General features: G+C 41.9%; 3 protein-coding genes across 10 annotated transcripts in view; all 3 read left to right on the forward strand.

Moving 5' to 3' along the window:
- LOC140362829 (rap1 GTPase-activating protein 1-like) overlaps positions 1–4770 on the forward strand; it is a 53499-nt gene extending 48729 nt beyond the window's left edge. For all 7 annotated transcript variants that reach the window (XM_072449056.1, XM_072449058.1, XM_072449059.1 and 4 more), the window contains 6 exons: positions 23–142; positions 343–460; positions 2186–2297; positions 3337–3416; positions 3494–3541; positions 3630–4770. In XM_072449056.1, the coding sequence (XP_072305157.1) occupies positions 23–142; positions 343–460; positions 2186–2297; positions 3337–3416; positions 3494–3502 (439 nt within the window). In that variant the 3' untranslated portion in view covers positions 3503–3541; positions 3630–4770. The remainder of the gene's footprint in view (positions 1–22; positions 143–342; positions 461–2185; positions 2298–3336; positions 3417–3493; positions 3542–3629) is intronic.
- A 952-nt stretch (positions 4771–5722) lies between these two features.
- On the forward strand, positions 5723–7069 carry aurkaip1 (aurora kinase A interacting protein 1). Of its 2 annotated transcripts, none has more exons than XM_072449066.1 (4): positions 5723–5810; positions 6061–6154; positions 6270–6727; positions 6853–7069. In XM_072449066.1, the coding sequence occupies exons 2-4, from the start codon at positions 6103–6105 to the stop codon at positions 6961–6963; spliced, it is 621 nt and encodes a 206-aa protein (XP_072305167.1). In that variant the 5' UTR covers positions 5723–5810; positions 6061–6102; the 3' UTR covers positions 6964–7069. The 2 variants fall into 2 exon arrangements, with proteins under 2 accessions (XP_072305167.1, XP_072305168.1); XM_072449067.1 differs by having other exon boundaries at positions 6285–6727.
- A 394-nt stretch (positions 7070–7463) lies between these two features.
- mxra8b (matrix-remodelling associated 8b) lies at positions 7464–22645 on the forward strand. Its single transcript, XM_072449068.1, has 10 exons — positions 7464–7547; positions 13466–13492; positions 14029–14337; positions 14623–14724; positions 15291–15755; positions 20134–20292; positions 20364–20394; positions 20478–20557; positions 21373–21426; positions 21512–22645. Exons 1-10 carry the CDS (start codon positions 7496–7498, stop codon positions 21535–21537), a joined length of 1305 nt encoding a protein of 434 aa, XP_072305169.1. The 5' UTR covers positions 7464–7495; the 3' UTR covers positions 21538–22645.
- Positions 22646–23141: the final 496 nt, after the last annotated feature.

A 23141-nucleotide genomic window follows, 5' to 3' on the forward strand; every position in this document is an offset into this window, starting at 1 on the left:
TTTGTGTCATTCTGTGCTGTAGTAGGGATAGTTCGCCACACACTCAGAAGACTCCTGACAGCGGCCATGTCTCACAAGATCCCAAATCTGACAACTCGTCCAATCAGAGCTCTCCTGAAGAGCTCACCACAGCCAAGAACAGGTGTGTGAGGGATCCAAAGTAAACTACCGCTCCCATATTTTGCAATGTTGTGTTTCTGTGATGGAAACATATTATAATAATGTTCGCATCTCAAAAACATACCAGGATAAGCTAGGGTTCAACTGTATGCCAGCAATTACAACCAATAAGTGCTGTGAGGGAGTGGTTAACAAAGTGAGTGGTTTTCCTCTCTGTGGCAGGGCTCCATCTATTGCTGAGGCTCGTGACCTTTCCCGCTCCTCCTCCAATGCCAGCAGTTTTGCCAGTGTAGTGGAGGAGAACGAGACTGAGGCAGCGGAGGACTACGACACTGGCATGGTAAAGATGTGATCTATAACGCCGTCATTACTGTATTTATGGGTGTTCTGTTATTGACGACATTTTGAGGACTTTTTACCCTTCAGAAGAAATGCATGAGTTTAGGAAGAAAAAAATAGACCATTAAGATAAGATAAGATAATCCTTTATTGTCCCACATGGGGAAATTTCATTGGTGCAACGCAGGTAGATACAGAGGTAGATACAGAAGAACAGATCACTTATAGGAAGTCTGAAAAACACTTTCAGTAGAAGATCTCCTATAAATAAATAAAAACTCCCATAGACAAATAAATAAATAAATAAATACCATTTCATGTGATCCCGACAGTAATTGCACATGAATATGTGTCTCGACGGCACATAGATTGCACATGAATGTCACAGTAATTGCACATGAATTCCAACAGCAATTGCACATACGACAGAATTGCACATCAGTATTAGGTTAGGTCAGTATTGCGACGGGATAACGTGACGATCTCCGGGTAAGACGACAGTTCTCCGCAGTTTCATGAGTTCCTCCTTTGTGTAAACGCGGTACGGCGCCGGCCGGGGGGCGGGGCCGGAGCCGGGGGGCGGGGCCGGAGCCGGGGGGCGGGGCCGGAGCCGGGGGGCGGGGCCGGAGCCGGGGGGCGGGGCCGGAGCCGGGGGACTCAGAGCCAAGACACATCGCCACGACACGACGAAAACACTCAATCCAGCCGAATAAAGTCAAAACAAGTTAATTTAAAGCGATTCCAGTGCTTGTCCCGATCGTTCATGAAGTTCCTCTTTCATATAAACGTGTATATAAACGTGTACCGACGACACGCCGTACTTTAGCGCGGCCGGAGGGCGCGGGGGGGGGGCTGGTGGGCTCGCTCGGAGCTAGCTCACGTCACAACAACACAACGAACGCAACGAAAAACGCTCAAATCCAGCCGAAAAAAGTCAAAAACAGTTGAATTAAAAAACTATTCCAGCGCGTGTCCCTATCGTACAGAAAAATAGAAAAAATATACTAACTATATTTACAAAATATAGGAGATAAAGCACAATAAGTGTGAGAAAGAAGAGAGAGCGTTTACACCGGGCTGCCAGCTGTACCAGCGCCTTATGACGTATGACGTACGCCTTATTGCAGTAGTGATCAACCATTTTAAACAACTATTGTAGCTTATGAATGTGAAAAAGTCTTTAAATTGTTGCATGTAACAGGAAGTATAAAAAGAGTTTTTTAATTGCTCTGGAAACAGTCCCAATTTTGTGTCACTTTGAAACCCATGTCTACACCATTAGTATAATACTCAATGTACTGTTGGGATGTAACTGAATACCAAAAACATGAATTCAGAATACTATTTATAACTGTTCTGATACAGTTACTCTTTCTTTTAGTGGTATTCAGAATACAGTTACTTTTCTAAAACCACAGGAATACTTGGAGGTATTTGATCATGAAATCTAACGCTTCAAGCTGCACTGAATTTGTGAGAAAAATAGAAAACACAGCTCTTGTTGTGTATATATAATGCAAATCAATGTGAAACTAGTACCGGTATTCACAATACATACTCTGATTGGAACAAGTAGTACAATACGTTACAAAATACATTTTAATTCAAGTATTCCATTTTCTGTAATTAAATGCATTTTATAGAATATTCTTCTCATCATTGCATATGACCATGGGCATCTTCGACTTTTATAATTCTCTCTCAAACCTCTGTATGACTGTTGTAGGAGAGTTTATCTTCCGCTGGGACCCCACATAAGAGAGATTCCCTGACCTACAGTACGTGGCTAGAGGACAGCATTAGCAGCACTAGCAATACCAGTCGAGGCAGCTCCCCAGGTGAGGCTTCATCTACGGCTCTGCATCTTCTGTTTCTAATTACATAAATGAAGATATATAGTTATGGAGCTCTATTATGAGCATATGTGATTCCGATTCAGAAAACTTTATTGAGGGGCAGTTCATTTAGTGTGTTCATTTCACAGTTTAAAAAGAGGAACTCATCGAGTGGAATCCAACAATAGACTTCAAGAAAAACTACCATCCGAATTCAGGTGTTTAATCGGGCACAATTAAATAGGTTCAGAGGGTGGTGGGGTTCTAGGATGCTCTTAGCTTTCTCACCTGCTCCTCCCACAGAAGGTGTAGGTCACTCAGTTTAACACCAGTGATTTTATTATTATTATTATTAGGCCCGAGCGCCACAAGCTGGCGAGAGGCCTATTAATCTCGTAAGGCCGAATCTCGTAAGGCCGAAGTGGGCGAGCGCGATGCGCTCGCCCACTTCCAAACACTCACTAACACACTCCTTCACTCACGCACGCCCCGTGCATACTAATTAGTAGTAGGAAAATGGAACATTACCGTTGTAAACGGGTAAAGCCCGTGCAAAAGTACGCACTAAACAAGCACTTTACATTGGGATGACGACCGCGAAGCAGTAGGCGTAATAAAGGGACCATTGGGGCGTGTTAGCGCCCCCTCCTCTTGCGGCGTGGCGGCGGCGGCGTGGCGAGGGCCGATCATTGCCGCTTGCGGCTTTAATTATTATTATTATTATTATATGTACAAATGCATGTATTGTGTTGAATAAATAAAGACTGAATTACTTTATATTTATGTCATGTTCTTGTTATTTCATAATGACAGTTCTTTGCAGAATGGTCTTTTTATAATGATATGAGATTGAACATAATGACATAGCAACTGCAAGTCTTTCAATCAGCACTGGTGGGTTGGTACATGGCTCTCTGATTGGCTGATCCTGACAAATTACCCATGTTTTGCTGTGTTCATCTTATGATTTTCCTTTGTATTTGATTCAGTAGACATTCTTCATTTGTTAAAATGATAAAATGTGTACACTGTATTTCTACAGCGCCTGGAAAACCAGACCGAGTGAAAGGGGTAGACATCCGTATAAAACTAGATCGACCACATGAACATCACTCCTCATCAGTGAGTGCCTCCAAATGGTCTTATAGTGCAGAGATTATGTATCAGATTACTAATTCCGTTTTTGCCTTTCATCACAGAATTGTTAGTCCCATCCACAAAGGTTGTTCCTGGATTTCCGTAATCAGGTTGGTAAATTCAAATCTTGCCACAAAAACTAGCAACAATTATCTTTCATTTAAAATATGTATATATTCAAATATTCTACTTTTTCAGACCATTCCCAAAAGTCACAGTCCTCATGGGAGACATGTCCATGATGAGGGACTCGTGTGGAGCAGAAAGGAGGAGCTCAGTGCTCTGGAGTCTGCTGCTCTGTGAAGAAGGGGCTGGCGTGGATCATGCATCAGGAGGGTCCAGCATTTATGCACTCTTTACACTGCCTTCACATCAACTGACTCAATGTTATTTTAAAACTGACATTTTGTTTTAATGAGAAAACATGAGGCCAGGTTTAAAGGACAGTGAGCTCTACTGGTATAAATGCAACTGATATTGACACGCAACAGTATCGTTATTAAAACATTTAATCGGATAATAATGAAAATGAATTTTGGTTTATCCGAATATTTAACAAATAGTGTCTAATGAATGATTGAACAGTGATTACTAACTATTTCTTTTTAATTCATTACTAATGGAATGGCCTTAAAACATTCTCCGAGCATGTTTATAATTGTCCTTTTTCAACTCTCTTGAACCAAAAAGTTGACATCAGTATTTAAAAAATGTAAAAGAGTGAAAATACATTATGTGTACAATATGCTACAGAAAAGAAAAAAAAAAGTCAAGAATCATTAACTGATTGTCTGCTGTCAATTATCGTTAATGTCTATTTAATTGTATGTTTTTATTTATTTGCTTATTTGACGTGGCATTTATGATACACCTGTAACACTGTGTCGCATTGGGACAGTGGGCAGCTTGCTACCATTTTAAACTGTAAGTGTTGATTTTAAAGTAATTTATAATGTAAATTAAATGTCTCATCTCCCTATGTGCAGTAAATCTTACATGTAATATTGTAATATGTACTGCTGACATTGTAAATACAGATTTTATAGTAGATTGCATTGTATAGTTCATGGAGCTGAAACTGGACAGTTAACACGGGTCAAAAACTGTCAAGATACCGGAATATTTATGATGACTTCTTCTTTATTGATATATTTTGTCATACTGCTAAAAGGGAACAGGTGTTGAGCTTGTGATTTCAGTTGCCTTATTCTCCCATGCTGTTGGTGGAAAAAAAATAAAAAAAGTAAATTACTTTATAGGCAGAAAGTTTTACAAAGACATGAATGTTTTGTTGTAATGGGTTTGTTGTAGATAAATAAAATTGTCTTATGCACCTTGACTGCTTGTAGATTATTGTTCTTTCCAGTGAAGTGAAATCCTCTCTGAAATGCTCAGTGGCTGTTTTTTCTCTCCTCGGTGCCCACATCTAAAACTGGAAGTTTTATCTTGTACTAAACCAAACATAATATAATTTTATACTAAAAATGAATAGTTTTAGTTGAGTAGTTTTATAATAAAAAGTCAAGCAAGAGCTTGACTATTTGTTTGCTGGCTTCCTAAAGCAGAAAGCAGGTCAACCAAAATGCTAAAAATAAGTATTTGTATTTTGTATTTTGCACAATATACTGTAGCGACAGGATAATTTAACAAGATTACTTTTAAATATTATAGGGTCATTACAATGGTTTAACCTTAAACATCCATTTATGTTTAAAGAGGAGGCCATTTTTTCTTTGAACAGAAATGGAGGTTTAAGGTTCAACTCACCGGCCGTATACAATAGTGTGTTGAAGCCATGGGGCGGGAGAAGCCCTGGCCATTCTGATGCTATTCAGGTACTCAATGATGAGGGAGTGACAGCCAGTTTAGGATTTTGATAGCCTGAACACTTCCTAAATGCTGTCACTTTAACCATAATTTAATCACTCACTGCACTGTTCACTTTCTGAACTACATATGTAACTGTAACTGTAAATTATGTGTATATAATAAGCCTATTTTTATTTATTTATTTATTAACTTATAGTCTATTTTTATCCATTTTAATCATTTTTCTTCTTGCCTTTATATACAGTAGTAGAAAAAGCTTCAGTTGTAGCCATTTATATACAGTAGGTTGTTTTATCATTGTTCATTGTTTTATGTTGCACCGTATCACCAAAGCAAGTTCCTATGTTTGTGAATTCTGTTCATTTTCAATAGCAATAAACCTTTTCTGATTCTTATTCTGATATGATCTATTAGATCCATGGGCAGAACCTATCTCGGCTTTGAGGGAACCGGAAGAGGAACTATTTCGGCGTGACACAGGTCGGAAGTTGTCCTGTGAAGTCACATTGAGGTTTGCCCTAATTCAGCAATGAATTTAAACGATATAAGGTACATTTCTACTGCTCGTTTATGTGCTGAAAAGACTATTTTACTTGACAACTCGTGTATTTGTGACTTTGAGTTTTACCTTGTTTGGACGAACATGTCTGCTAGCCTTAGCCGCATGCTACATTTATATTACCCGCTGTCGGGTTATCATATAAAACTTTAAAAGTGTCTGTTATTACATAATAATAATAATAATAATAATTGTCTTGTATGAGAAACGTGAATTATAATAATCTGCCCTCTTCCACAGGATGAAGTGAAACTTGAATGGTTAATTTATGCAGCATCTAAAATGTTCACTTCAAAGCTGGTGCTTCGGCTCGGTCTGTTTCACAGAGTCACAGGTATCGTAGTCCAATCTAATCTTTCGTTTGTGTTCGTTTTTTTGTTTGTTCAATTACCATACAAAATGTTATGTGTAAAATGTTATGTGTTTTGAACATTCTCGTTGTCACCCAGGGTCCCTGCACATAGATGGAAGCCCACTGAAAAGCTCTCTTCCTCGGGTCATTCCTGCTTGCTGCGCTTTACTGAAACAGAGAAACTATTCAACTGCAGCAGACAACACACCGCCTCCTCGATGGGTGCAGCTCGAGCCTGAGCTGGAGGACGCATTGGTCCCTCGGAAACTGTCGGTGAGTCCTCTGGAGAGCTGGCTGTCTCTGCGCTACTCCCTCCCCCCAGCACTGGAGCCTGCTCTGCCCGAGGAGGAGACAACGCTGCTGGAGGAGAAGGTCCTGCCACCAGGATCTGTCCCACTTTTGGAGGATGACAGCGGATCGGCAACACCTGTTAGTTGTAGAAATGTATTAAAAATCCGACGAAGGAAGATGAACCGACATAAATACAAAAAGCTACTAAAGCGGAGGAAGTTTGTGAGGAGGAAAGTGATGGAGAGCAGAGGCAAAAGGAAACAGGTGAGCATTTTTATAAAAACATACTTTAAAATACTGTTTTTCTGGAAATGATAATGTTATATTTTAAATTATTTTCACAATTTGATATCTTCTTGCATTTAATATCGGTTTATTTTGTTATACAGAAAAAGTTTGAAAAGGACCTCAAGAGAATTTGGAGAAAAGCTGGACTACAAACTTCCCCGGAGGGATGGACCGCACCGAAACTCTTCATTAAACAACATGGAAATAAATAAGAGACTTACAACAGCAAACACAATATATTTTATGCCCTTTTCCTCCCATCAAATTATGTAAAATATTGTATGCCACGGTGTATATTGAATAAACAACTGAACTAGTGTTTGTTGCTGTTTTCATTTTAAACAGCAGGGGGCAGTGTTTGCTAATAAATTCAGCAAATATCTTGGCTTTATGAAACACGCACTAATGGAAACTTTGCCAGTCTTAAGGTGTTACAAGAAATATTTCATAAGTTTGTTTTGTACAAATTAATCAGCTTTTTCTTTTCTTTTTCAATTTAGCATTCTGGTCTTTGATTTATTATTCCTGACTAGAGGGTTGATTTTATGTGTTTTTCTCTCCGATTTTTGTTCTAGTTGCACAGGTTAAACTCCAAAAATAGCTCTGAGTTTCCTCCACAGTCTGTGCCAGTGTTGGGTTTCACTGGTGACGGGGCGGAGCGTGTGCTGGAGGCTGCGGGGATAAAACAAAACACAACTGGACCGCACTTCTCTCAACGGAGCCGCTTTGTTTCTGCAGCACAGGATGCTGACCGACTGCACAACCGAAATGCTTCACGACATGACGTTTCTTTCAAGTAAGTTTTCTCAAAAGATTGAAATCATTTTTGAAAAGTGCATACAGGCTTGTGTTTGAACTGGAAAAGAGAAAAGTTACAGCAAAACGTCCTTGGCCTATCTGTTACATGACTACTTTGTGCTCCAGGCCAGGTTTTCTATTATGGAAACACATTAGTGATTTAGTGATACTTTTGCTTATGTTTGCATGAACTGTCTTGACATAATAAAAGTTGCAGCCCTTAGTAAACCTTTCTCACATCTTTGCTATAGTTCATTTTGTAAATCGAAGTATTGTTCCTGTTTACATACTGAATTGCATTAAAGGTAAGTTTATTTGTAGAATGCTTTGTCTTGCCCGTTGTTGAGATGTGTGTGTCGGATCTTTGTGGCACGGGCCCAATATGTTTCCAGTTAAATGTGGTGTTTGTGGAGGAGTCAGCACAATCCTGAAGCCCCTCATTACAGTATAAACCCTGTGTAATGAGCGCTTCACCACAAGGGGTCTGCTTTGAGTCGGGACCACGTGGGGCAATTACCGCCCCGCACACCTTTGTGATTGGCTACTGTCCTAATTATAAGAGGCCAGTATAAACAGAGGTAATTACATTTACTTGAGTAACCTCTACGAGAAATTGTACTTCTTGGAGTAAGTTTCTCACGCTATTAGGTAAAGCGTGAGAAACTTACTCCAAGAAGTACAACATTACACAGATTACATTTTATTGACGTAACAGTACTAATTCTGGAGCAAAAGTTTTTGTTCCTCTTCCCACTGTAAGTACGGTAAGGGACAAATGCTTTACTTTGAAAATATGACATTATTTTAATATCCGTGTTTTTTCATTCCTCCATCCATCCATCCATCTTCTGCCGCTTTATCCGGGGCCGGGTCGCGGGGGCAGCAGTCTGAGCAGGGACTCCCAGACTTCCTACTCCCCAGACACTTCCTCTAACTCCTCCGGGGGGATCCCGAGGCGTTCCCAGGCCAGCCGAGAGACATAATCTCTCCAGCGTGTCCTGGGTCTTCCCCGGGGCCTCTTCCCGGTGGGACATGCCTGAAACACCTCCCGAGGGAGGCGCCCAGGAGGCATCCGGAACAGATGCCCGAGCCACCTCAGCTGGCTCCTCTCGACGTGGAGGAGCAACGGCTCTACTCCGAGCTCCCCCCGTGTGGCCGAGCTCCTCACCTTATCTCTAAGGGAGCGCCCAGCCACACGGCGGAGGAAACTCATTTCGACCGCTTGTATCCGCGATCTTATTCTTTCGGTCACTACCCAAAGCTCATGACCATAGGTGAGGTCAGAACGTAGACTGACCGGTAAATAGAGAGCTTTGCCTTTCGGCTCAGCTCCCTCTTCACCACAACGGTCCGATGCAGCGACTGCATCACTGCAGCCGCTGCACCGATCCGCCTGTCGATCTCACGCTCCATCCTTCCCTCACTCGTGAATAAGACCCCGAGATACTTGAACTCCTCCACTTGGGGCAAGGACACCCCACCCACCTGAAGAGGGCAAGCCACCTTTTTCCGGTCGAGAACCATGGCCTCGGATTTGGAGGTGCTGATTCTCATCCCAGCCGCTTCACACTCGGCTGCAAACCGTCCCAGTGCATGTTGCAGGTCCGGGTTTGATGGAGCCATCAGGACAACATCGTCTGCAAACAGCAGAGATGAGATCCTGTGGTCCCCAAACCGGACCCCCTCCGACCCCTGACTGCGCCTAGAAATTCTGTCCATAAAAATTATGAACAGAACCGGTGACAAAGGGCAGCCCTGGCGGAACCCAACATGCACTGGGAACAGGTCTGACTTACTGCCGGCAATGCGAACACAGCTCCTGCTCCGGACCGGACAGCCCTGAGCAAAGGGCCCCGGACCCCGTACTCCCGGAGCACCCCCCAAAGGACACCCCGAGGGACACGGTCGAAAGCCTTCTCCAGATCCACAAAGCACATGTGGACTGGTTGGGCAAACTCCCATGAACCCTCGAGCACCCGATGGAGGGTATAGAGATGGTCCAGTGTTCCACGACCGGGACGAAAACCACTCCTCCTGAATCCGAGGTTCGACTATCGGTCGGATTCTCCTCTCCAGTACCTTGGAATAGACCTTACCTGGGAGGCTGAGGAGTGTGATCCCTCTGTAGTTGGAACACACCCTCCGGTCCCCCTTCTTGAACAGAGGGACCACCACCCCGGTCTGCCAGTCCAGAGGCACGGTCCCCGAACGCCACGCGATGTTGCAGAGACGTGTCAACCAAGACAGTCCTACAACATCCAGATACTTTAGGTACTCAGGGCGGATCTCATCCACCCCCGGAGCCCTGCCACCGAGGAGTTTGCGAACAACCTCAGTGACTTCAGCTTGGGTGATGGATGAGCCAGCCTCCGAGTCCCCGGTCTCTACTTCCTCTTCGGAAGACGTGACTGAGGGATTAAGGAGATCCTCAAAGTATTCCTTCCACTGTCCGACGACATCCCCAGTCGAGGTCAGCAGGCCTCCACCCGCACCGTAAACGGTGTTGGTGAGACACTGCTTCCCCCTCCTGAGGCGCCGGACGGTTTGCCAGAATTTCTTTGGTGCCGACTGATAGTCCTCCTCCATGGCCTCCCCGAACTCCTCCCAGGCCCGGGTTTTTGCCTCTGCGACAGCACGAGCCGCGGCTCGCTTGGCCTGCCGATATCCGTCGATGACCTCCGGAGACCTACTAGCCAGAGTGGCCTGATAGGCCTCCTTCTTCAGTCTGACGGCATCCCTTACTTCCGGTGTCCACCACCGGGTTCGGGGGTTGCCGCCACGACAGGCACCGGAGACCTTGCGACCACAGCTCCGAGCAGCCGCATCAACAATGGAGGCGAAGAACATGGTCCACTCGGACTCAATGTCCCCAGCCTCCCCCGGAACATGGGAGAAGCTCTCCCGGAGGTGCGAGTTGAATACCCTACTGACAGACCCTCACAATGCGCTTGGGTCTGCCAAGTCTGTCCGGCTTCCTCCTCCGCCAGCGGATCCAAGTGTGTCCAAGACACGCCCGAGTGTCCAAGACACGCGGCCGGAGGTCTGATGACACGACAACAAAGTCGATCATTGACCTCCGGCCTAGGGTGTCCTGGTGCCATGTGCACTGATGAACACCCTTGTGCTTGAACATGGTGTTCATTATGGACAATCCGTGGCTAGCACAGAAGTCCAATAACTGAACACCGCTCGGGTTCAGATCGGGGAAGTCGTTCTTCCCGATCACCCCTCTCCAGGTGTCACTGTCATTGCCCACGTGGGCGTTGAAGTCCCCCAGTAGAACAACGGAGTCCCCGGTCGGTGCACTGTCCAGTACCCCTCCCAAGGACTCCAAGAAGGCCGGGTACTCTGCACTGCTGTTCGGCCCGTAGGCCGCCACAACAATGAGAGACCTGTCCCCCACCCGAAGGCGGAGGGACGCGACCCTCTCGTTCACCGGGGTAAACTCCAACACGTGGCGGCTGAGCTGAGGGGCTATCAGCAAGCCCACACCAGCCCGCCGCCTCTCCCCGCGGGCAACACCAGAGAAGTGGAGCGTCCAGCCCCTCTCGAGGAGATGGGTTCCAGAGCCCAAACTGTGCTTGGAGGTGAGGCCGACTATATCTAGTCGGTATCGCTCAACCTCCCGCACAAGCTCAGGCTCTTTCCCCCCCAGCGAGGTGACATTCCATGTCCCCAGAGTTAGTCTCTGTGTCTGGAGATCTGGTCGCCGAGGCCCCTGCCGTCGACTGCCGCCCAGATCTCTCTGCACCGGCCCCTTATGGATCCTCCTGCGGGTGGTGGGCCCACGGGAGGGCGGCCCCACGTCGCTCTTTCGGGCTGTGCCCGGCCGGCCACCAGGCGCTCGCCATGGAGCACCCATCCCAGGCCTGGCTCCAGGATGGGGCCCCGGTGACGCCGATCCGGGTGACGTAAACTGCCTTGTTCTTGTAGTCATCATAAGAGGCTTCTGAACCGATCTTTGTCTGACCCGTCACCTAGGACCTGTTTGCCTTGGGAGACCCTACCAGGGGCATGAAGCCCCCGACAACATAGCTCCCGGGATCATTCGGGCACTCAAACCCCTCCACCACGTTAAGGTGTCGGTTCAAGGAGAGGGTTTTTTCATTCCTCCTTAAGATATTAGTTAGTTTTTCTCATCTGTGTGTAATATCATTAATATCATCGGAAAATACCACAGTTTGTGTTGTATTTTGTTTTGTTGCTCTTCAAATTATAAATCAGATCTCACGTCCAGACAGTTACTCTTAAAAGTTAATCTCAGTTGAGTAATATTTTACCCAAATACTTTTTTACTCTTACTTGTGTACTCTACCCACCCACCGCTGTAAACAATCACAAAAACTACCATTTCCCCATCATTTAATCTGGACGATTGACTTTTCACAGTAAATATTAGTAAATGGTTAAATGTGTTATGTAGAAGCAAATGTGTTTTTATAGAGTCCCCAGGCCTTTTCAATGGGTCTTTGTACATTTAGCTGATTCTGCATTTGGACATGTCTGTACTGTGACTAAGCAGTGAGTAAACTTTGCTTTTCCCCCAAGTCCATAATAAATCGTGAAAGCTGACTAGACAAAACTCCAATCTACAACTAAACCATGTCCAAACCAGGAATAAAACAAATACCGGTAAATAAAATGTGGCTTTGCATGGAATACCTATGATAGCAGACTGTATATGTAAGTGTAACGTGATTCACAGGATTTAAATAACACCAGTGCTATTGCAGGTAATTGGTTAAATGTGTGTTATAATGCAGCGTAGCTCAATAGCACATTGTTAAGTCGTCAGCATTAGACCAGCCTTGAGTCACTCGGAGCGTGCCTGGAGAAGAAATGAGACTAAATTACAGGGTCTGGATACTTTGTTTTACCTTCCACTTGAAGCAATGCTCTCCAAAAGAAAAGCCACCAAAGTTTTCCAGATAGAGGCATTTTGTGTCCAGAATTCACTGAAGAAGAATTTTTAAGCATTTACCATTATGATGATGTTTAAAAAATCATAATGTTTGTGCCTTTGCAGCTAAGAGTAATAGGGTTGATGGGCATCTGAAATATGATTTTCTACATGGTATAATAAAGGCCGGTCATTTGCTGTTGTAATTCAAGAAGGTGCAATTTTAACACCCCCCCACTTTAACAATTATTCAAACCAATAACATCTTGTTGCATCTCGTTTTATGCATATATCCTTCTTGATATATTTTGCTACCACTATTATTATTCATTGTCGTATGCTGCACCTTAATGCCAAAGCAAGTCCATTGACAATGGCAATAAACCCCAGATTCTGATTCTGATGTAAAATTGCTTTAAAATGGATTTAAAATTGGAATTGATGTCAACATAGAAAACTCTTGTACCTCTTGTTGATTTTTGGCTATGTAGAACCTTATTGAGAAAGGGAAAAAGAGAGAAAAGGCCCTTTATTTGAGTATCCTAGGATACTCAAAAGCAGCTTACAGCGGGAAGTATAAAAATGGAAAAAACAGTGCATTTCATGATGCATTAAAGTTTGGCCGGTTTAGTTTGTCTTCCTTTTAGCGGAATAATTTCCAGGAGTAGCTACAGTATGATGAATAGAAACTTTGTGAGCCTCAGCTGTGTGTCTGTGCTCGCTGTTAAATCAACTAACAGCAAATTAACAGTGTGTTAAAAGGCATATAAAGAGCAAATGCAGTTTCTGAAACCTTTCTGTTTGTTTCTGAAGAGGATCTACAGACAGATGAGTGCTGAAACATTCAAATCCTGTAATGATCTTTTCTTTTGAGGTCCAACATGATCTCTGCAACTTCAGTGGATTTCCCAACCGATTTGACAACATTAAATATATTGAACTAGTTGAAGTTATTTGTTTTAAACCAGAATGCGATCGCTATTGCCAAAAGTGATAGTTGTTTTTCTCTCTTTCAGTTTTTGCCTTGCTCTTCCTGCCAGAAGGTAAAACACCCACACACCGACTCAACACCTTGCTCATTGTATCATTATGTGTATTATATATAGTCTAGACATGTATTATGACTGTTATGAAATGGTCAGCAGGAGACATTTAAATTGATATTCTGTGTATCAGTATCAATTATGGTACAGTAAGAACTATCCAAAAATACAAAAGGGAATGTTGAACCTGTTTTGTCTGTTTTATCCTTCTATAGTTATACGACATCATCCAAAGGTTTTCTTACTTCATGGCTGTAATTAGAATAAAATATGTCCTCTGCTGACCGTTTAATATCCGTGATATCCTTCTCTTTCTATATATAGTGTACACAAACTACTTACTTTGCATTTTTGTCCTGAAATGCTAGTGATTTAGTGTCCGTCTTCTCTCAAGCGCTTGTAGAAGTGTTTTAAACCTGCACAGTAAATTAACCAGCTTTTTGTGGCAAATCTCCTCACCATTTGACATTTTCCAAACTCATTCCGCCCTATGCTCCGGGCTTATTATGAGCTGTCAATTTTTTTTTATTTTTCAGCGCTAAGTCAAGGCAGTAGCTCCCGGCTCAGTGGGGTGGTGGAGGCCAGGAACATCACGCTCCCGGCCGGCTCCCGGGCGGTGCTCCCCTGCCGCAGCTCCCGAATGGTGTGGACCCGGGACAGGCTGAAGGACCGGCAGCGCGTGGTGCATTGGGACGTGGTGCGCAGCAGTCCGGAGTATTCGGTGGAGAGAGTCATGGACATGTCCCCTGGAGCCAGACAGAGGGTCTACAACAGCTTCAACAAGGGACGCGTCTCTATTCCTGAAAGTGCTTTTAATGATGGAAACTTCTCTCTCATCATCAACAGTAAGACTCACCTTTTCAATCAGGAGAGGCTTGAACAGCACAGGCAAATGAGGAGTAATAAAGAGTTTACTGAAAGGATCAACTTTGGTGCTTGGATGCCAGCTTGTAGAGATGTTGGGAAATGGAGAGGCCAAGGGTGAGGAGGGTGGAGGGCGTTTGTTGTAGTGATAGAGATATTGTGCATTTATATGAATCAGATCGTTTTCCTCAAAGATTTGTGCCGTAGCATAATATTTTAGAACCTTACCTGAAATCTTGTGTAATCCTGTGTAATCCTGTGTACAGACGTGGTTGCAACTGACAAAGGAGTTTATACCTGCAACCTTCACCATCACTACTGCCAGGTTCATCAGAACATTCAAATCCAGCTCAATGTCACCAAATCAGGTAAGACTTCAACAATAAAGTCCACATCTGTAAAGCAAATGAGGAAAAAAACAAATAGGTGATCTCTTAATGGTAAATAGTCCAGAACGTAGTTTATCTTCCTTCTATGTTACCGCTGTTGTCAAAATGCAATCTTGTAACTGTGGTTCTATGAATCCTGGATGACCGCCAGAGGCGGTGCTGGCACTGAATAATTCCCTGCGCATGCACAAAGGGAACAATTAAGTGCTAAAGCATCGCCTCTGGCAATTAGGGATGAAATCGAATCTTAATTTGCACCATAAAAACAACAAGCAGTAGAATAATTGGATAAATATACATATAACTGAAGCAGCATTATCTACATAAGATAGAATTTAAATGAAACAATCTAAAACATGGCGTCCGTTGCCTTCGCAACTCGGCCCTGGATCAGCAAAAGAAATTGTATGGATGAATCTAAAACATTTAATTAATCCTAAAATTTAGTAAATAATAAACATAAACATGATGAATATTGAATGGGAAAAGAATGTATAAAAAACTAAATAATACTAAATATATTAACTGTAATTGCTTTGTTTCAGCACGTAAAGAGAAGCGCTACTGGGATGGCGAGAAGACCGTCTTTGTTGTCTTATTGGGTAGTTCAGTGGTGCTACCTTGTGTGAACCGGCGCCCCTTGTGGCGGGAGGGTGCACAGGAGGACCAGCAGCAGGTGGCACATTGGGACTACCAGGCTCCAGGAGTGCGTCCGGACCGAGCTGATCGTCTGGTGGACCTGTATGCCTCAGGAGAGCGCCGCGATTATGGACCACTATTCAGCCAAAACCAAATGAGCATAGAGGAAGACGCCTTCACTGTGGGGGACTTCTCTCTGTCCATCGCTGAGCTGAAGCCTGTGGACGTGGGCCTGTACTCCTGTCACCTCCATCACCACTACTGCGGCATCCAGGAGAGACGCATCTTCAGACTCACTGTGGGACCCCAGCTTCTACCAAACCCCTCAACAACCCGTCCCACCATCCAGAGCAACGAGCTGCCTGAGCCAAGTAAGAAATACAACTGGATATCACTCAGCAGTATTACTGCGCTGCATTTTACTTTTACCTTACATTAAAATGTGTTGGGACCAAAAAGGTTATTCTCAAGGTTTCACATGATCACTTTATTTACCGCTGCTTACCACAAGGGCAAATATCAAAATTAAATTGAAATTGCAGTTTAAATGGTTGCAATAAGCACATCGTAAAGGCTGCATTTTTGAATGTAATAAAACATAACAACTGTAGATTAGGCCTCTGTTGATTCTTAGTTAATTAGTTTAATGGTTCGTACTTAAAGGTTGAATGGACGATTTTTTTGGCCCAAATCTGAGTCTCATTTCCTCGTGGCGTGGACTGCCGATTAGTCCTGCCACGTATCAATCATAAAACGCACCTATCGCTCACCTGCAGCCGCGTGCGGCTCGTCCCCACGGTTCCGCGTGTCTAAGCGCATTGATCTATCATAACATAGTTCCCTCTGTGTACGGGGCAAAATTAAGACAGAGAAAGACTGTTCGAGCGACTCATAAGAGACGGAAATCTACGGGAGACGAGAGATGCGATGCGACCCGTCTCGCTGATAAACAAACGCACGTGTGAGTTGAATCAGTCCGCACGGGGGAGGGCGCATGCGCACTTCCACCTGCGTTCTCAAATTGACAAAAAATCGTCCATTGCGCCTTTAGGTCTTTTCTCAAATGTTAATGATCCTGGATGAGTTTAAAATGTTCACTTTAAACTATTAAAACATGAATTGCAAGTTAAATATTATTTATCTCTTTTAAATCCTAAATTGTGCAGCCGTACTAACTACATTGTTTGAGTACTGTAGAAATGTTACACTAGAATTGCATTGCTGCAGTAGTGTTTTGTTTTGACATACAGTTAAATAATGATAAATAAATAATAATAAATAATATAATTCAGACTATATGTCAATGGTGTAGACATGAAGCTTAAGATTCATTATGACCTTTTTATATTTCAGTATCCTGACCCAGTATACATATTAGCCCAGGGCTTTATCTTTACTTATGGTTTAAATCTTGATTTTGACAAAGTGATGTATTCCTTTATTAACATGTAACATGTAACATTGAATATCCGTCATCCATATTCTCTTATATTCTTCTCCTGGGGCTTTTTTGCACTTTTGTTTATAGACAGCTGCTCAGTTAAACCAGTTCACTTTCTGAGCCAAGCCTGTGTTTTTGTGCTTGAGCGCAGCAGCAGGAGGAGCGACGAGGAAAAGGAATGTAGATGGAAAGCAGAAATGCAGAGAGCAGTTGAGGAGTTTAGAACAAATACAGACAGGAAGCTATTTGCTGGTGCGTGTCACAGAGACCTCTTTAGAAAAAGCCACAAATTGTCTTATGTTGTGGTCTCATTTCCCCTGGACATTTTGCAAACATTTAACTTTTCCTCAGTTTACCGCTTGAAACATTTTTCAAGTAGAGATTTTTTTGGGTGTGGAGGGTCCTACAATGTTTTGTATGACCTATATTTCTCTCAACTCGGCCCCTGTGTGTCCCCTCGACCAGAGTTGTCAAACAAACAAACAAAATAATAATAATAATTTGAGTAATTCTTATTCAAACTTGAAGATGTCATCATTTTCGGTCCAGTTAAAAAAAAAATGTAGTGGAGTAAATAGTAAAAACTAAATAGTTTACAATGCAAAATGGACTCAAGTAAAGTACAGATACCTAAAAAAAAAAGTTCAGTACTTTTACCTTTGTACTTCAATCACAGTAAAATGATGCTGCATATTGTGCCTTTCCTCATGATCAAATGGCATTTTTGTGACCACACTCGTCTAGACTTGTATCTTTCGTTCTGTTTGTCTTTCTCGGTGCTTTTTGCGTGTCTTATCGGTCAGCATATGTTTACAGGCCGGCGCTCTACATCTGTTCAGCATCTGTAACATGAAAGCACCACGAGGGAGGAGGGGCTGAGGATTTCAGGCCACGTTTAAAGACAAACTGACCTATTAAATATCTCTGTAAAGTTCTAGGTGAAAATATACCCACGTGGATTGCCTTTTCTGCGCTTTCAACTACAGCCAACAGCTTTTTTCTATGTTCACCAAGGCAACAAAAAGCAATTTAAGCCGTACCGATCAAAGCCCAATAACAATTTTCCTGGGGACGGAGGGCAATTTGGAGACTGCCAGCAATTTGTGGTTCAGAAATCTTTGCAAATAAATGGGGAATTGAATTGCAAATGATATGCATGGGCTGTGGACTGTGTCACCTTTTATGCAGAAATGGCCGTTCAGTCTTGTCAAAGGGAAAGAAACAGCTGGGGAGAAAACAACCTTGGACCTTTAAACATATTATAATGTGACGGGTCATAATTACCGACAACACTAGAGCTGCCACTTAAGCGAGTAAACCATTAGGGCTGAGCAACCAAGTAGAGGTTATGGTAAAGGGTGGGTTGTGTCAGTGGTTGCTCTGGTAGATATTATAAACATATTTATTAAAGGTTTTAGTCATAGAATTAGGGAGTGAGATGAGGAACAATATTTAGCATAGCAATACAAACTAAACAGAACAGTTGGTCACACATCAGGCTCCAAATGGCTGTTAGACAATGAAAAAATAAAAAATAAATCATAACTTACGAGAGGCTATATCACAATTCTGATATTATCATGATTCATACGCTTCACGGAGGAGCAGATGAGGGCAAGAGCAGCATTAAACACTGAAACATTGAGCCCTGATGGGATATGGATGTACATTAAGTGGAGACTGGAAACGTATATGTGGGTAAAGTTGATCATAATTGCAGTTGTGATAATTTCATGTATAGTAATAGCAGATGGTTTAATAAGAATGAAACCTCTAATGATAGTATTGTAATGATAATTTTATTGATGTTGTATTCTAAAACTATTCAGAAAAGGTCCAGCTTTGTCCTAGTGTTGTGATTGTTGTATTGATACTTGTTCAAATGAGTATCTACTGTAGTTTTGATACTAGTATTTGTGTTGTATAGTATTTGTTGTATCTTTTTTTGTAACCCTAACCAGTAGGTGAAAAGACGTTTTATGATATAGTCAAGGTATACTTACGAAATGATTGTGTTGAGTGTTCTAGTTCTGATTCTTCTCATTAAGAGATATTATTGTGAAATAACAGTAAAAAGCTCCTCCTCTTTTCCTTTGTGACCAGATCCAAAAAGTGTCTCATGAGTACTTTTCCATCCCTTCAGACCTCCAGTGTTTTTAAGCGTATTAAAAAGTCCCTACTGGAAAAAGCATTGAGACAGAGCGGCCACATTACAGTGTTTGTCTCACACTTCTCATTTCTGGTCAGTCTGTTTTTTTTACTGAGTTGAAAAAATAACAGCTGCATGACATCAGGTCTGGAAGCCATTACACTGAGCAGCTTTTTGACATTTAACTTCTGCCCTTTGTCCCTTTTTCTGGCATTTACGATCAAATGAAAAAGAAGATGCCCCAAGGGAAAAATTATGTGTTTTGTTAGTCAGTGTGCCTAAAAGTGTAATGATGACTCGATATAAGGTATATGTGGAAACAATACAAGAGAAATGTGTCCTCTGCATTGGGCAGTGCAGTGAATCGTACGCTTGTTAGAGGATTGTATCAAAGGAAACTCACCCAGACACGTTTTGTCACAATACAACACATTTATGACACCATTTTGATACTAGGAAAAGGCTCACAGCTCAAAACAATGATTTTGATACCAACAAACCTATTACCTAGTGGTCATATACTAGTTTGCGCATGAATCCAGACCAATTTACCAACTATTCAGTCCTTCTTATGTGTTTTTAAATTAGTATCAGTGCCTCTTTGTCAAGGGTGATCTGGGGCAAGGTGAAAATTGCAGCACAGAATCATAAAGACAGCGTTACACTAAACAAGAGACATTTAAGACAGATTCAAGCAGAACTACATTTAAAAGCACAGACATTTTTAAGTGGAGTCTCACTCTTTGTTTTTTAAAATAGAGTGAAAACCCTCTCAGTGAAAGCAGTTCACACAGCTTCAGTTCAGATCGTAGAGAGTTCCAAGCTGAGCCGCAGAACAGAAGGCTCCAAATCCCAATCAGTCAGACGGAGTCGCAAGACCATCATAAATAGGTATAGATTTATGATGGGGAGAACATGCACACACCACACCAAGACCCTATATACACTCTGTCTATAAGAACTGAATCATCTTGTTACTCAAATATGCTAATCTCAAGTACTGTTTTCATACTGGTTTGGCAGCTGCTCTAGAGGGAGAAGCCAAAACTATATATTTTTGGTCCTGAACAAGAACGTGGATCGTATAATACACTGTAAGACCAGATGATGCAGAGGAAACATTTAAATTTTAATAGCATTTCTTTTTTTTATTTTACAGGGATCGAAAACAATGACGTCCCGAGAGTTGTGAATGTGATTCTTCCTGAACAGAAAGGATATTTTGTTCAACATCTGGGCTACTTCCTGGCCACCTTCTTACTGCTGGCTCTCATTGCTGTGGCTGTGATTGTGCTCACGCGACGACGCAAAAAGAGAGGTGCGACTCACAGGCCAAAACCAATGCCAAAATGATGACTAGTTGTTACATGTCTGTTTTTGTCTTTTTAGAACTGGATTATGACGTATACAGATATGAGAGGTAAGGAACATGTTATTAAGAAGCATTTGCTTAAAAAAACATATAGAAATGAAATTGTTAGTGTGAAACTTTCTCATGTGCAGGAGCAATATAACAAATGGCGGTGAATTTTCACTGGATTGTACAGAGCTGTCGACTTGTACCCAGGAGCCTTCAAACTCAGGTAGTGTCAGCGTTGCACACACAGCCTCAACATTTCATGACCAGAAGTGAGAGAAGTACTCTGCAATTACGAGGGTACTGTTACTCCAATATAATGTAACTTTCAAATCTGTAAATGTATGTTAAAATATAACTTTAAAGGTCCTATAGTATGCAGTAGCCAAGTATTCCAAATTACTTTTGGACACATTTACAGAATATTCTCTATATAGAATATACTATATGTATGAAAAAACTAAATCCTTATTACAACAACATACAACAACAAGCAGGGCGGGGCCTGGCCCAGACAGATGCTGAATGTCCCCACTCAGACCAAAGTTCACTGACATTGTGTCCTTGGACAAGACACTACAATTACCTTTCCTCCGGTGTTCATGAAGGCTGGTATGAATGAGAAAGTCAGAGTGAATGTGGGATGACGAATGGGAATCAGCCCATGGTATAACCTGCCATGTATGTTTTAGTAACATGCACTGTCTCAACCAAATAGACAGATTTGTATTTCGACAATAACTTCCAATCGACTCTGGATCAATCCTAGGACTTTATATTTGCAATAAAGATATCATATAATACAAATTTGGCAATTCAATTATTTGATTCTGCTGGAATACATTGATGAGAAGACTAATGGTAGCACTTTATTTTACAGTGCTCTTACTGTGAATCTGATATATAGGCCTAATATAACCCAACCCGACTAACCTTATTAACCTCCACCATACAATGTTATTACATTTGGTTATAGTAACAAGTACTGTAAAATAAAGTGTAACCATTTTAATGATTAAATGTCTTCTTCTCTGTTTAAAGAATACAAAAACAACCTACTGAAAGAGCGAGGGATGTCCAAAGACTGCAATAAAGGTGAGTTTGAAGTGAGTGGCCACATCTCAACGCAGATCTAAGGAATTTCAACATTGTACCTGTAAATCTTCTTTTTTCCACTCAGACTTTGAAGCGAAGCTGTGGAATTGAGTGAGCTGTTTGTGCAGTGCTGCTGGCAGGTCCAGAGCAAACAACAGACAGGTTTAGGAGCAAAGTGAGACCAAGAGGACAGCGCCCTCTGCTGTAGAGCTAACACTAAACACCATGACACCTTTGCACATGGAAGCCCAGGCAGCCACGGGCTCTTCTCCCTTGGACTGTGTCTATGTAGAATACAGGTGGAGCAGTGAGTACTGCATGTGGCAAGGAAGAAGGGCCTGTTGGGAAAGGGCGGTAGAATACTCAGTGACCTTTCACCTGCTATTCTAGCCACATGTATTTAGGCATCTGTGCATTTTCATACTAATAATACGTGTTTCCTTTTTATTGAATGCATGTTACTTATAAAAGTAAATTTTTCGTATTGTGCATGCTATTAGTGACCTTTTTATTTTTTTCACAAAAACTACAGTACTGTAACAAAATATATGCATTTTACATTCTTACACATATGCATTTTACATTCTTACTTGCAGTATTTTAACAATACTTTTATTTTAACAATACTGCAAGGCTGTATGTCAATTATACATCTTCTGAAAGGACTAAAGGCACAGTTAACTGAATCTCAGGAAAGAAATTATCCAAACATTTTATCACTTATTATTGGACTATGTTGTGCCTTCAAGGGTTTGAAATCAGGGGTGTTCAAACTATGGCCCGGGGGCCAAATGCAGCCCTCAGACTATTTTTTTGTTGGCCCTCAGGCTTTCTGCTAAATGGGCCCAAATAAAAAAATACTGAAATTAGAAACAACCTGATATCTTAACCTAAATAACAAATATTTTGTATAATATGTTGTACAAACCTAGACTTATCAAAAACTATGTCAGTGCTAAATTTTGAATGATTCACTTCATTGTCATGTCATCTGTGGCACTCTGCTCCTATTTCGAAATGCAGCCCTGTGTAAAAAAAAAAGGTTGGACACCCCTGATTTACATTATATCATTTGTAAAACGCTGACTTTTCAAAACTAAGGCTGTTACACGTTGTTTACTACAGAACTGATAGAAATGCGGTCACATCTTTCAGTGTACTGTCTCTCATTGGGAAACTTAACTCTGAATATATGATTTAATAAAGATGCTTAATTGTACAGCCTTTTTTCATACGTTGTACCCACAACACTATATGTTATTTTAAAGAACCTTTAATAGAGTTGTACCATTATATTTATGATATAAGGCCAATAATAGGCCTATACACCATTGTCACTTAGCATAAGGCAAATCCTTAGAGTAAGTTCTTAAGTAAATACTCGATAAGCGATAATTGTGGAATGATTATGTGTTAATTCAAAATAAACCTTTATTTGCCTCACAATGGGGAAAACAGCAGGGAAAGAAGAAATATGCAATCAAAAATCAAAACACACAATTCAACTAGAATATAGGAATATACTTGAGTTAAGATACAATTCTGTTATGTACAACAAGTGACTATGTTGATGCAAAGTACAGCCTGTGGACAACAACAAAGAGCAGGTAAAGTGACAGTGAACTGTACATGATTACTACAGTGGAGGTGGATGATGTAGGATTTAGGGTTCATCATGTACACTCTGACAGCAGCAAGGAAGGATCTTAAAAAAC

Source organism: Eucyclogobius newberryi, unplaced genomic scaffold (genome assembly GCF_026437365.1).
Source record: "Eucyclogobius newberryi isolate DKJ021-1_F unplaced genomic scaffold, fEucNew1.0.hap1 SCAF_17, whole genome shotgun sequence".
Taxonomy (NCBI): domain Eukaryota; kingdom Metazoa; phylum Chordata; class Actinopteri; order Gobiiformes; family Gobiidae; genus Eucyclogobius; species Eucyclogobius newberryi.

What these genes read in the sequence shown, in the direction of transcription:
- mxra8b (XM_072449068.1), top strand. Translation starts at nt 7,496, where the DNA reads ATGCTGACCGACTGCACAACCGAAATGCTTCACGACATGACGTTTCTT. An exon ending in GCTCAATGTCACCAAATCAG is followed by an intron (nt 14,725 to 15,290) that starts GTAAGACTTCAA and finishes GCTTTGTTTCAG; the next exon opens with CACGTAAAGAGAAGCGCTAC. An exon ending in GCGACGACGCAAAAAGAGAG is followed by an intron (nt 20,293 to 20,363) that starts GTGCGACTCACA and finishes TTGTCTTTTTAG; the next exon opens with AACTGGATTATGACGTATAC.
- aurkaip1 (XM_072449066.1), top strand. Translation starts at nt 6,103, where the DNA reads ATGTTCACTTCAAAGCTGGTGCTTCGGCTCGGTCTGTTTCACAGAGTC. An exon ending in TCTGTTTCACAGAGTCACAG is followed by an intron (nt 6,155 to 6,269) that starts GTATCGTAGTCC and finishes GTTGTCACCCAG; the next exon opens with GGTCCCTGCACATAGATGGA. An exon ending in GCAGAGGCAAAAGGAAACAG is followed by an intron (nt 6,728 to 6,852) that starts GTGAGCATTTTT and finishes TTTGTTATACAG; the next exon opens with AAAAAGTTTGAAAAGGACCT.